This window comes from Urocitellus parryii, chromosome 9 (assembly GCF_045843805.1).
Source record: "Urocitellus parryii isolate mUroPar1 chromosome 9, mUroPar1.hap1, whole genome shotgun sequence".
In the NCBI taxonomy this organism is placed as follows: Eukaryota; Metazoa; Chordata; class Mammalia; order Rodentia; family Sciuridae; genus Urocitellus; species Urocitellus parryii.
Genome location: NC_135539.1, coordinates 61578317 through 61593751, shown reverse-complemented (window position 1 = coordinate 61593751; position 15435 = coordinate 61578317). Strand labels below are relative to the sequence as shown.

The 15435-nt window shown below is 33.7% G+C and overlaps 1 protein-coding gene across 1 annotated transcript in view; it reads right to left on the bottom strand.

The window, feature by feature from the left end:
* Positions 1 to 15435, bottom strand: part of Malrd1 (MAM and LDL receptor class A domain containing 1) — a 656113-nt gene that overhangs the window by 166765 nt on the left and 473913 nt on the right. Inside the window, exon 32 of the mRNA XM_077802928.1 lies at positions 4415 to 4572. Within this exon, the coding sequence (XP_077659054.1) occupies positions 4415 to 4572 (158 nt within the window). The remainder of the gene's footprint in view (positions 1 to 4414; positions 4573 to 15435) is intronic.

Genomic DNA, 15435 nt, shown 5'->3' with positions numbered 1-15435 from the left:
ATAATAAAAGGGTATTAGTCATTCTTAGAGAAATTCTCCTATCCTGTGCCAAATTTCGCCTCTTTTCAGAGACATTAACTAACTTACAAGGGATTGCATTAAATATGGACATAAGACAGAAGCTAGGAAACTAAGCTACTGCGACTACATTTGATTTCACTTAGGGCTCTTTTGGCAATGTGGACCAAAAATTGACCACTAGCCTTTCAAAGAGTACTTTTATTTCCATATTTAGGTAGGTTGGTGAAAGACAGAAATTGTCCTGTGTAAGTTCTACAATATTGACAGAACTAGAAAATACACAATTATTAAGGAAGCAGAAATTGGCACTGTTCTATAATTTCCTGGTATTTTGAATCAAAGGATACTGATACCTATATAAACATTTTATTATTCTGAATATTATTCATTTACTATCAAAAGGTATTAAAGAATTCCTACTTTCTATGAACTCTTTGCTTTCCTTATGGATCCTTCTACTTCAAAGACTTGAATTGGGTGTCAACATAACTTATATACAAAAAGTGATATGAAAAATTGTGGTATATATGTGTATTAAAATTGTAATGCCAAAAAAGCACATGTGTAATGGCATTAAAAAAAGACTGGGATAAATCAGAATTGTTTGGGTTTTTTTTTTTGTTGTTGTTGTTGTTCTGAAATGCAACAGGAAAATACATGTTTGACTCTCAGCTTTAATCTCCATCAGCTCTGTAAGTCATCATTGACTGCCTTAGCTTTATATAATGCTCTACATTAATAGGCTTATAAAAACTCAGAAATGCTTTATTTGAAAATAATCTCAATATCCCAGTGAAGATCTAAGTCCAGTTCATTATTTTTAGACATTGCTGTCCACTGTATTCTTATACGCCATTTTAAATCAAGCTACTTCTCTGCCATAGACTTCTGAAATCAGTTCAACTTCTTTCCCTGTGTATCAGACTATTTGTGACTCCCCCAAATTCATGTACTGAAATTCCAACCCAAGTTACTAGTATTGGGAAGTGAGGCCCTTGGGAAGTCATTAAGTCATGAGGGTCAGACACTCACAAATGGGTTTATTGCTCTTCTAAAAAGATCCCAGGGAGCTTCCTTGTTCCTTCCCCCATGAGGGGTTGCAAGGAAGCAGTGCCATTTATTTACCAGAAAACAAATCCTCCCCAGAATCTACCAGCCTCTTGATCTTTAACTTCCAGGGCCCAGGACAGGGCTTCTTCCTCTCTTTCTCTTTGCCTTAAGCTAAATTTCTAACTGTCTCATCAAAATTTCACAAAAAATTATAAAATTGACAAACAATGAAAAAACATCTTTTCATAACATCATACAGATAACTAACCATTGTAGTGTGTATCCTCCATTTCTTTATCTTTCATATATGCACATAGAAATATTTATGTTTATACTCACAATTAGATACATTTTTTAAAAATGTCATTCCTTACTAGTCTGCTTTGATCACTAATTAATTATAAGTACTTTTATTTACCATTAATCATTGATTCAGAATCAACTGTTCCATAATATTTCAGTGTTAAGAGTGACTGTACTATATTTCACCATTTGCCACTATTTGATGCTCAGGTAGATTCTAATATGAAGAATAATACTAAGATGGAAACCCTTATAAATTAAATATTTATTTCCTTATAATACATAGATGAGATGGACTATTTAGTAAATAATATTAAAACTATAAAGCTTTTAATTACTAAAATGCTATTCGTAATTGCAAATTGATAGCCTGAGTAGCAATGACTATCTATTTCTCTACAACCACACCAACAGTAGATATGATCACTTATTTTATTCTTCTGATATCTCTTTTCAACATAAAATAATAGGATATTATTTCCCACCACAGTTTCTGGCTATATTAGTTTAACTTTTGGCATCAGTTACTTAAGAAAATAGATGCAATTTCTCAAAACTTTATAAGGAGTGTTCTATCTGCCAAACTGTCCATGCAATTTCTACAGGAGCCACACATCAGTGAAAAACTACTGCCTTAGAAAATGTAGTAAAATGTAATATGTATTACCCAAATTACAGACTATCAGAAAGCACAAAAGTCTCATGCAAAACAATAGCATGTTGATGGAAAACCTCAATTGGAAGAGTAGGGAGAATGGGCTTCTACTTCCTTGGTTCACCCACTTATAAAATTATTGCATGCTCAGAAAGGTTTCTAGTCTGAGAATAATTCAAATTTTTCCAGAGCCATAGTTGTAAAAATAAGACTCGTTCCAGCTATTGTGATCCATCACTGATATATGGTCACCTCGTGAAAACAATTTTTATTGGGTCTCTTTAGTGATTATGACTTATTCAGTAGCAACTAACTGGCTCAAGCAGAGAAAGATCCAGGGCTTAACTTCTCTCCCCCCAGCCCCGCTCTCTCTCTTTAATACTCTGTGCCTCTATGCGTTACCTTCTTTTTGTCTCTCCTCATGGTGGGAAAGATTGTGTTAGATAGCCCCAGACCTAGCCTCCATCCTCACAACCTCTAAGGCAGAAGAAATTCTCTCATCCTCTGCGTCAACTGCTAAGAAAACACTGTGATTGATCCTGCCTGGATCACCCAAGGTGATGCTAAAGGAAAGTCACTGTGACAGTCAATCCCATCAAGACCACTCAGAGCAGGGGATTTTTCTACAAAAAATAGTTAGGACTGCCAATTTCTCTCCATTACTCTTAGCAGTTAGTAGACCTCTCTGAAGACTGCCCAGACAATTAAAGCATTTTTGTACTACAGTTGATGCTCTCTACTTAGAAAAACCTGCAGCCACCAAAAACAAGGCATCTGAAATCAAGACTGAGGCCAACATTTCTATTTTAGAGTCTGTTTACAGGAACATGGTTAAAAGTAGCGGGCCATTTAAGTGAGTAACTGAAGGGGCCAACTGACCCGCTGGTGAACAGTGAAAGCACATATTGGTGTTATGTTTGAATTAAGGAAGGAGCATTTTATAGAAACTGAATGAAATCTGCTTGCATTCCATTGAAAGATCCATTGGCCTTTCCTTTATTATTTGCTTTCATGAGTAATAAATAACCATAGTCTTAGGTCCTCTTTTATCATAGCAATATATGTTTAATAATGTTAGTGGGGTCAGTTGTTATCATTACTATGGATAGAATTTATCATAAACAATAAGTCAACCTACTGATGAGTCATATGTAAAAATAAAAAAATTAAAATTTTCACATGTTCTGCATTTACACATATATCCCTAGAGTGATTAAAAAAATGACTCATTCTCTCTTGTTTCTTCAGAGTTTCCTTTGGGAAAACAGATGTTCATATAGAATAAGTGTAAATTCCCCATTTCCTTTGCATGTTTGCACTTTTACTTGACAAGCGCTCCCTTTTCTGTCAATGATTTGAATGAGAGGGCCTTTTTTCTTTCTCCCTATCCCCGTGTTTCTCAGACTTCTTGGTAGACCAGAGAGAATCTGAGAAATAATACTGATGAATGGATGTCAGGTTCATAAAATCAGATTTTTTTGTCTATTGGGAAATCTTGAAAAATTTGCTATACTTCTTTGAGTCTCATCTCAAATTTTTTATGGTAGAATTGGGAAAATATACCTACGTATGTGAATATACCTACATATGTGAATGGGAGAATTAAAATTGATAACATATACAAAAGTTATATACTCTAAAAATGTACATACCTTGAAAGATAGCAAGTGATTGCTAATAGATGTTATTATTTACTAGGGACAATTTTTGAGATAAGAAAATAATTCCAGTTGAAAGGAGAAGTAATCAAATAATTGCTAGGGTATGGCACAGGTGTTGCTCTCTAATATATAATCTTTACAACTAGATCTCAAAACTGGTTTGCAAAGATTAAAAAACTCATTCATCTTTCACAAAATGAGCAGCAGTTCACATGCAGTAACTTGTTTCTTTAAAGACATTTGCATGTGGGGTAGATTCTTGGTTTAAGTTCATTAAAATGGAACAGGTATCTTGTTTTTACTGTGAGCTGATTTACACTTAAAAATCTTAAACTTGCTTTGCCTTTACTTTGTTATGGGGAGAAAAAATTTTTCATCATTATCCTTCACATCACATTTCCTCAGGGTCCCCAGCTAAGGTGTTATTATAAGATATATACAGAATCTACCTGAACTCTTTTATCTCCAGATAATCTTTTAAATAGCATGCACCATAATTGGGTTCAGGTGGCAGCCATCAGTGAGCTAAATCTTGACTGAGATTAAGATGAATGACAGCATTGCATGTCCAAGACCCACTGCCCCAGCAAGAAATGAGAAATTAATGGAATCAGTATCTGTGGTGTGACTACAGGAAGAAAAAAAAAGAAAAAAAAAAGAAAAGGGATGCTTAAACATATATGATGAATATTTCAGTGAACACAAATCTTTCTTCCTTCTGTACCTTTAATATCCCCATATTCCTGGGATCGACCATATAGAACCAGAACCGAACAGCACACATTCCAAGGCTTGCTGGGAAATATTTGGTGGTAATGATTCTTCCAGTGGCTCCTTCTTTGGGGCTGGAAGAGTTGATGTAGAGGAAGTGTCGTCCACTACCTTGAAATAGATAAAAATGATTTTTTTTGAGAGAATATAATTTTATATTTTATAGTATGACACAGAATATATTTTAAACCATGCACAAATATAATTTTCTCCCTAAACAAATGCATACACAATGAAAAAGAATTCTTTTTTTTCCTCTTTTTTGTCAGATAGCAATAACAATTCCCTTCAACCAAAATAAAAGTGCTGCTATGATTGCAGCAATTCACAAAATTCACTTCAGCACATGACTCAAATAAAAAGTGATGATGAAATATTTGTGTTGACTATGGAAGTGTATTCCTTTTCTTCTAATTTGCTCTAACCTGTCATTTTCAAGTAAAGTATTCTGTATTCTGTTGTATTAGGGTTCTCTAGAGGGACAAAATCAATAGGAAGTATCATTATAAAAAAGGGGATATATTAGGCTAGCTTCCTACCAGAAGCTGGATAGTCCACACTGGCCATCTGCAGGTTAGAGAGCTGGAAGAACTAGTAGCCTCAGATCAAGAAGGATCAATGGTTCTACCCTCCTCCAAGACTGAAGGCTTCTGGAAACTCCCCAGAGTCCAGTTTGGAAGAGTGAAGAAGGAGAGTCCAACATCCTCAGACGATTGCAGCAGCAATCAAGAACCCATTTAAGAAGAATTGAGCTCACTTCTGCTGCTGCTTCCTTGTTCTTCCCGACTTTTATTTCATTCAAGCCATAATCCTATTCCACAGTGCTGCCCATGCTTAATGAGGTTCTCCATCTCAGTTGGCTAGCCCAGATGCCAATCATTCCTAAACACACCCTCATTGACCCACCCAGAAGCCTCTTAATCAACAGCATCTCTTAATCCAATCAAGTTGATGATTCAAATTAACCTTTACATCTGTGCATAGAGCTAGTACAGAGTAGGTATGGGGGACTGGTTGATATTGTATATTCCATTCATTCACTCTGATTCCAGCATGACTAGAGAAAAGAGAATGTCTATAACTGTAGTGAGATGTGATTCAGAGAAGCATCACACTATTAGTAGTTTTGGGGCATAGATAACTTCTGTGCTTTTCATCTGCATTAGTATATAAAGGATATTTGTATTTAAACATAACTGGATTTTTTTCTGATGGTATTATTGTCAAAATTTATCATAACTACTATTCCTTTTCATGGCTTACACTTGGGGAAGATATATAAATATATATAGATCCAATTTGAGGCTATAAATGTGTTTTTAAATCAACATTCTTTAATTGAGGCTTTTAAGTGCCCACAGATTGGCGATGATGCTGCTCTTTCATTTTTGATATTAGCACTTTGTATTTTCTCTTACTTGTTTTACTTAAACAGGATAGAGGGTTTTGAATTTGATTGGTCTTTTCAAAGGACTAGATTTTAGTTTCACAGATTTTTCTCTGTTGTTTTTAATATAATTTCATTAATCTCTGCTCTAATATTCTAATATTCTTTATTTCTTTTAGTTTTCCTATTGATGGCTTGACTGCATTGGTGGGGAGAATCCAGGACCCTGCACAGGATAGACAAGGGCTCTGCCATGAAGCTACAAACCCAGAATTTCATTCTTTCTTTAATTTAGCTTACTTGAGTCTTAAATTATTCTTCATTTTCGTAGTTCTCTAAGCTAGAAGCTTATTGATTTTAGGTCTTTCTTCTCTTCAAACATATACACTCAATGTTAAAAATTTTCTTGTCAAGTAATGTTTCAGTTGAAACACACAAATTTTGATGTTATATATTCTTTTAAATTTAGTTCAAAATAGTGTTAGATTTTTCTTGAGTCTTCTTTGCCCCATATATTATATAGAACTTTGTTGTTTGGTCTCCATGTGTTTGGAAGTTTTATAAGTTTCTGTTGCTTATTTGTAGTTTAATTCCATTGTGGCTGGAGAGCATACTTTGCATGAATTCTATTCTCTTAAATTTGTAAAAGTATGTTTTATGGCCCACAACATAGCATATCTTGGTGCTTGTTACATGTGAACTTCAGAAGAACATGGGTTTTGCTGTTGTTAGATGAAGTAGTCTATAGATGTCATTATATCCAATTGATTGATAGTGCTATTCAGTTCAACAATGTCTTTCCTGACTTTTTGTTTGTTGGATCTGTTCATTGTTAACAGACAGTTTGAGTCTTCAGCTATAACAGTGGATTTACTTATTTCTCCTTGAAGTTCTATTAATTTTTGCTTCACAGACTTTGATGTTCTAATGTTAGGTACTTACATATTTGATTGTTGTGTCTTCTGGGAGTAATGTAATGTTTACCATTATGTAATGTTCCTGTTTAACTTTGATACTTTTCCTTGCTCAGATGCCATCTTTGTCTAAACTCCCTTGTTCTTTTGATTAATGTTAGCATTGCATATCTTTCTCTACCTCTTTACTTGTAATCTATTTGTGTCTTTATATTAGGTATAAGTTCCCTATTGACAATAAAACATATGCAGGTCTTTTTTACTATTCTGATAGTTTCTGTCTTACAACTGGTGAATTTAGTGTACTAGTATTTAAAGTGGTTATTGACTTAGTTGGATTAATATTTATTATGTTTATTTCTGTTTTGTGTTCATTACTCTTATTTTTTGGTTCTTTTATTTTTTTTACTCTTTTTCTGTCTTTGGGTTTAATTAGGCTTTGTATGTGATTTTATTTTTTATCTTATCTTGGCATATCACATATACATCTTTTACAACATTTTCTGGTGGATGAACTTGAATTTGCATAATACATTACAACCAATGCAAGTTCTCCTTTAAATATTTTATACTATTTTATGTTTAGTGCATGTAGTGTCTGACAAAGAATTCCCTTTTAGTTATTCCCATCTCTTAAAATATCCTTGGGCATTTCTATTTCCTAGATCATTTACATTCTGGTAAAGTAGATTCTTTTGATTACAGATCTTATATAGAAGTACAGAATGTTCCACAAATACTTCAAAATAAGTGCTTTTCCTCTTCCCTTACTGAAACCTGAGAAACTCTCAGCTTTTCACTGTGAAAACTTGATAGGAATCCTATAGGTAAAGGTCACAAAAGTGTGGGTGCTACTTTAAGATAGCCCCTCTGATTTTTTTCTCAAAATTTTCTACATTGAGTCTGCAGTTATCTCCTAATCACAGCTACTGTTCCCACAATGGTCTCTGTTCATAAACTTCTACCTCAAAAAGTGTGATTCTCTGTACACCTGTCTGTCTCTCCCAATTTTGGGATAGCTGTTTGACCTGTGACCCCAGTTCTCTAGTGGGTCTAAGAAAAGATGTTGATTTTCAGTTGTTCAGTTTGTTCCTTCTAATGGGATGGGAATGATGCCTCCTAGCAGCCACCTTACATGCCAGGTGGGAACTGGAAATGACTGGCATATCTTTAAAAAAAAAATCCTCACTTAAAATAACTTTCTACATTTACAGTGTGTCATAAATTCTGGCAAAAGAAAAGGAAATCAAAGCAAAAAGAAAAGAAAGAGAAATCTTAGTCGAATAAATAACCAAAAAAACATGACCTGATAATTACAATAGTCAAATTTTCTTCAATATGAAAGAGTAGGAGTGGCATTGATATTTATCCAAAAGAACTAAAATCAGCATAGTATAGTACCTGTAGTATATAGAGGCACTTCATGTCTACAGAAGTACAATTCATAATAGCCAAGTTATGGTATGAGCCCAGGTGCCCATCAAAGACAAATGGATTAAGAAAATGTGGTATATATACACAATGGAGTTTTACTCAGCCATAAAGAAGAATGAAATTGGCATTTGCTGATAAGCCAGACTCAGAAAGTCAAGGATCAGATGTTCATTTTCCTATGTAGAAGCTAGAAAAAGGAAAAGGGGGAAAGACCAAGGAATAGGTGAGTTCCACAAAAATAGAGGGGGCCGGGTGATCAGTGAAATAGAGGAAGAGGATTGAGGGGGAAGAAGGAGGAACAGAGAATGTGAGGACATGTGGCAATGAATTGACAAAGTTATGCTATTATGTATATATACCCCAGTGAATCCCACCTTTATGTAGACCTATCAAGCACCAATTAAAAATAAATAAACAGAAGGAAGACTAGTAGAGTAGAGGAAGGGTAGTAAGGAGAGGGAGGAGAGGATGGAAAGAGAAGCACTGTGGACTGAAATGGAGCAAATTATATTCCATGCATGTATGATTAGGTCAAAATGAACCCTATTATTATGTATTACTATACTGTATTAACAAACACATTTTTAAAAAGAGAAAGCAGATTATATTATTATATATTATTATACCCGCTTGTATAATACAGTGCCAATTTTTTTAAGAACAAAAACATTTATAGGTATGCCTTTGGAAAGATATATACCAAAATAGTAAAATAGCCATTGTTAGTGTTGGAATTATGGAGGAGAACCTGGATTGTGTTTCTTTTCTTTTTACATTGATTATATTTTTGCTTATAGTTTTTAAATTGAGTGTTTTCCTAATAAGAACAGATTATGAGAGTCATTTTAAATATATATCTAATGCATGGCTTGTCTCTATTTTTAATAAAGGTAAACTTCCCCTTTGTTAAAAAGAAGAGTATGAGTGGGAATATCTTGAAAGGTTTTATATTTTGTTTCAAGGATATCACCTGTTTGTTTCCTTAGTTAGAAAATAGAGATGTATGTTCACAAGGCCAAGGCATACCTGGAGTCCATCAGTCAAACCTAAGAATGGTGGCTTCATCTTCAAGAACATACTTTATTTAAATCTATGCTATCTTTATTTAAATAAGCATACCTAGATTCCCCCCCATCTGGTTGCTTTCTCTATTTCAGATTTTCAAGGCATTCTGACTTTCTCAGACAAACTTGAAAACATTATCCTAAATAAGAAAAATAGGGTCTGACCATATTTGAGTTATAATAATAACTTTTCTTATGTGATACATTTACACAGTAGAATATCACTCAGCCATGAAGAGGAATGAAACCAGGGCATTTATAGGTCTAAGTGAAATAAGCCAATCCTAAAGAACCAAAAGGCAAACGTTTTCTCTGATAAGCCGATGTTAAGTCACAATGGGGGTTGGTAAGGAAGATTAGAAGTACATTGGATTCGACAAAGGGGCACGAAAGGAAGGGCGGGGACATAGGAATAAGAACAATAGTAGAAAGAATTGGACATACTTTCCTATGTGTTTATATGAGTACAGAACCAATGTAATTCCACATCATGTACAACCAGAAGATTAGGAAGTTATATTCCTTATATGTATAATATGTCAAAATACATTCTACCATCATGTATAACTAAAAAGAAGAAATAAAAAGAAAAAATAATAATTTTCCTGGCTCAATGGAAAATATCTTATCTATTAATTCTGTATTGGATGTGAAACTTGTCCAAAATACCTAGCTAATTAACTAATATACTTGTATAAAACTACTTTATATTTCATAGCTCAGCACTTAAAATACAATAACATAATAAGAACTAATTTGCTTCAATCTCAAAAGAAGATCATGTTTAATTTAGACTTTGAGTATCTTTTCCCATGCTTAGTGATTGCCTGATGTTGGAGGTCAAATATTTACAGAAGTAGGAAAAGTAATAATTGGGTCCACTAATCCAAATTTAATCATTTTTTTACAAAATTAATAATTGAATTAGTTTGAAACCTTATATTTTGGTAAGTCTTTCTTCTAATTGCACAGAGACATTTGTGTATTTGTTCACTATTTCAGATGTTTCTAGTGAGAAACTCTAATCCTCTATTTATTAAAGGCTAGTTTTACGTTTGCACAGTATCTTGAATTAAGTTTAAATGTTCTGACCCACATCATTGCCTACAAGTTCCTAAAGTAATTCAAATTAAAACATCTGCAGTGTCTCACTAATTTTTTCATGGTCAAAGACGGTATCTTGATTTTAAGTACTAAAATCCAAACACATTAATCTCATTAATATCTGCACAACATTGTGAGAATTTGAAAAAAATACACAAATGAACACTATAAAGCCTTTTATCACTTTATTCTTAAATAGCCACAATTCATTTCCAATGGAGTTTGTGCCTGCAAAAGTTCTAAAATATTGAATTCAGATTGAATATCATCTCTTTTATTTGCTATTTCACATCATTTCCTCTAGTATTTAACTTTTGTCAATAGCAACTACCAAAAAACAACTTGGCAGGGATGTGACACCATTGAAATGTCATACATTCTAATGTTTTCGTTTTAGTACTACATCATGAAACATGCTGTAAAAAGATAATGATAATTACCTAGGGATAATAATCTACCATTTCACTATAGCATATTTGTATGCAGGACAAACAATGTCATGTCAGGCTGAACATCAAAACTTGCAATCCAATAATTAGTTAGAGGACCTTGGGCTAAGTTTTTAAAGTATATCCTGAGTAGCCTTTTCTAATCTACATATCCAATTTCAAGTTTACAAAATTCTTCAGTGGCACAAAAAAAAAAATCAGAAAGTCAATCTCTGGCTGAGGTGTTAGTTTATGTCAATGTGAAATTGTATCCATTTTAAAACAAGAAGGCAAAAGTTTGCCTGGAAATTTAGAAGTCACTATTATATATTTGTTCTTTGGTGACTTTTAACTTCTAAGTCTTCCATACCTAAGTTTGACTTTGTAAGCAAACAACATGTTGCAATGCCATATTTTTTCTTGAGAATCATAAAGGTGGTTAATCAAAGATTGAGAATCAAAATGTTGCTTAGTCTCTTGAAATTATTAATAGAACTATATAAATTATCCAGAAACTATGGACTGTATCACAAAGTTATAGCACCTTACATAGAATATGCTTTCAGAAATAGACTCATTCTTTATCTAGCAAGCTCAGACTAGACCTTGCCACAGTCCGGCTGCAGCAAAATAGCGGGCGGGGGGGGGGGGGGGGGTGGGGGTGGTGACGAATAACTTGTGTACGTTGATACCGCAGGAATAGGAGCCGTTTATTGTAGGGCAACAGAGCTATTTATACATTTTGCACAGCTTATCTTAATTAGCATAAACTAGATACATCAGTCAACCAATAAGGAATCTCCACACTTAATGGCTCACTTTTGTTACTTCTCAAACCACTCCCTCTGACATTTTGCCAGGCACCATCCAGACTTGTTTACGAACTCTAACATTTCTCTGGCAAAATACCAGGTGTTATTTTTGACTTATTTACAGACCTTAACAAGACCTGCTTTCAAACATTCACAAACTTTCAGCTGCTTCATTGAGAACTACCTATTTATATCTAGCAAAATCCTTGGGGAAGGTCAGTGTAGCTTCCCACACAGTTAAGAAATTATTAAAGCAGAAAAGAAGACTCAAAAATCTCATCTGACACAACATATTTAGAATTTAATGGTAAATCATTAAATTAATTCATTTTATTTATTTATATATGATTCTTTAGAATGATCAACAGACATTCAGAGGACAGGTATTTATAGAAGCAGAATTCTTTTGTCTATTTGTTTGATTTTGGGGCCATTTTACAGCTATATGCCATTTTGAAAGCTACCTAATTCTCATATAATAGGTCAAAATGCATTCAATTAACTTTGCAAAATATATCATACTTTAATTAAACACTACCAGCTGTAGTAATCTGGAACACAGTGTTCATTCAACATGCCTGAATTTTACCTCTTTATGTACTCTGTCACCAAATAATTTCTATACACTTTGAGTTCAATATTTCCCTTTTGCTTGCACAGATTTTATGATTTCAAGTTCTTAAGATTCTTAGGATATGGCTTATATTTCACATCTAATTAGCTCAAACCAGGCACTGGTACAGGTTTCCAATTAATACTCAATTTTTACTTCAAAATCACTATAAAGTATTATTCACAAAAATTTGAAAGTTGGGGGCCAGTTAGTGTCCAATACAAGCAGTATAATTTCAACATCAGCATGTGCTTGGCTCAAAATCACAACAGTAACTTGAAATTAGAGTGCCAAAAATATATTGACCCCATCACCCTGCTTCATGACAGTCTTTGGAGTCTCAGTAGAGAGCAGATATTCTAAGTTGTCTTTTATATACGATTGGCTACAACCTTAGTTTTTGAAAATGTTTCATTGAGCTATTGTGTTATAAAGTAATAAATTTGACATTTCTTTTTATAAAGGACACATTAGTACTTTTGAAAGAAATCTATATTTTTACAGCTCCAGTGCCCTAGGAAGAATTATATTCACTTGTATTAGGGTCAAATCATAAAAGACAATTTCCCACTGCAAATGATCTGAATTCATTCCCTGCTTTCAATTGGAGGCAATTTTCATCTTTTTTTCTGCTCATGAAATAAAGCTGCCTAATGGTTTTTAAAAATGCTATGTAATATGCCTCTTTCAAAATAGCAAATTCTCACTTCTTCAAAGTGAGACTTGCTCTGCCTGGCTTTCCATCCTCTATAATTTCTGCCTGTCCCTCACTCTAAAATAGAAGGGTACGTAATGACTGTCAGTTGAAATGCCCTCAATCTCTTTTCATACTTTCATCCCCTCCACCACCCAGATTTCCAAGGTGCTGCCTATTTGTATCTGCAGTTTTTCAAGGCTGTAAAATGTAAGCATGTTCAGAAAGAACAAAAGTTTCTTCGAAGTTGTCAAAATGAAAACCACAGATACAGCATCTCTGCAGTAAAATGAAATTTTCTCATGGCATTTGATAAAAATCTCTCTCATGACATTACTTCCATCTGTTTTCTGAAGAGCTATTCAATGAATGGATCATAACATTTATTTCTGCTTTATCCAATAGTTTATTCTTTAGGCATTATTCTCCTTTGAGACTGATTGTTACCTCTTGAGATACAAAACACTTTTCACCAGAATGTCTCATTTTAATACTATTAACCTTTACCAAATTTGATGCTATAAATTTTTCCTTTGAGTATTCATTAATTGGTTATGAAAATGAAGCTTGTATTTATGACATGACAATTCAGATATACTCATTTTATTTTGAAAGTTCCCAATTTATTCAGTAGTAAGGAAACCTGAATCACAAGATGATATATGAATGGCATTTATTGGCACTTTCTATAAATACAGGTAGACACAGGGATTCTGAACTCCTTATTCTTCATACTGGAAGACCCTGAAGAACTTCTTCATGTGTCATTCATTTGTCAGAATATCTTTGGGAATCTACATGGGCTTAGTAACATTTTTTCGATTTGATTTCATATGCCAAATTGATCTAACAAAGGAAACTGGTTTTGAAATCATGAGAGGATAAAGAACTAGTGAAGTATTAACACTTTTTTAGTAAATTATAAATGGTAACTTATAAAAGAACCTGACTTCATTTCTATTTCATACCTACTTCTCTGGAAAGACTGTAGAAAGCAAATAATGGGAAAAAATTAGTTTTCATTGAAACTGAAAATTATGTTTCCAGATTATTTTAATGAATATGGAATCCCAAAAAAACTGTAGACAGAACTGGCCACTAGTTAAGAGCAGGCACTGGAACTATAGGCTTCAATTGAAATCCTGACTCTATCACTTATTACGTGTGTGACCTTGGACAAACTATTTAAATTCTATAAAACTCAGAAGCAATTAGAGATAATTATTGGAAGCACTTTAGCCTCATGGGATTGTTCTAAAAATTAAATGATACATACATGTAAAGTGCTTATAAAACGGATGCAAATTAGTGCTACTCTCCTGGGAAATTTAGAGAAGGGATAGAAGGATGTTTCTAAAAGTAGGAATAGGTTATTGATTGGGAAACTACTAAAGAGGGGTGGTGCTGTGTCTTCCATTTGGATGGTAGAGGATGGGTAAGGTATGATGAAGAAAATGCAAAACATAGACCAAAGAATCTTATAATAAAATGTAGGTAAGTACTGTTTAGACAATAAGCTCTGGTTCAGAAAACCTGGATTCAAATTCAAACTGACACTTAGAAGCCTCACCAAACCCTTACTGTGTCTCAGATTCTTGTCTATCAAAAAAGGGATAATGGTAAGAATGCATAGGAGTAAGACAGAATTAGCATGATCATATGATGCCATATAGAGATATAGGGTGTAGGTGTATCCCAAGATAAAAGAAGATTTAAATTTGATAGATGAGAAAATATTTCATAAAAAAATAAAAAACACATAATGAGGTGGATAACAAGTCTGCTATCTTGCAGTCATCATTTAAGAAGAAATCTCTAGGGAAACTTTAAATACAACAAAGGGAACAGAAAAAGGATTCCAGGAAATTTTGCCTTATGACATTACTGCTGTAGCAAACCATAAACACATTCTGACTCAGATAAATATTAAACCTCACACTAAAACCTAAACCTTAGTTCCTTTTGCTCTGCATTTAATGTTTGCAGTCAGCAAATAATTAAAAGTCATACCAAGACAACAATATGACCCAATGATGATATTTTTAACATTGAAAGCAGACCTGATGTGTCCAATAAAAAAGATTTTGTGGAAGAATAACATAAAAATTAAAGTTCAAAATGCAATTTGATGCCAAAGTAAGAGGCAATGAAGAGCCTCTAATTTTTTGAGAGTTCAGGAGTCACCATTTAGGGCTACCAATCCTGCATCACTGTGAGGAACTTCCTAGTTTATAATATTTGCCTTGTGGATGACTTTCCCTGACATTTGCAATAGCCCAGGAATCAGGTAGAATAATACAAGTGGAAATGAAAAGAAATGGAAATACAGAATGAGTTGAGAATGAAGAGCTGACTGAGCTTAAATCTGAAAAAGAATCAACAGCATTAATGACAAGGGAGGTTCAGTTGAGTACCTCCCTGTGTACATGTGACTTGGAGATGGATGCAATCATCTGGTTGGCAGTTGAAAGTATTAAACCAGAATATGGAAGCAAACACTCGATCCAGGCAGGAATTAGCAGAG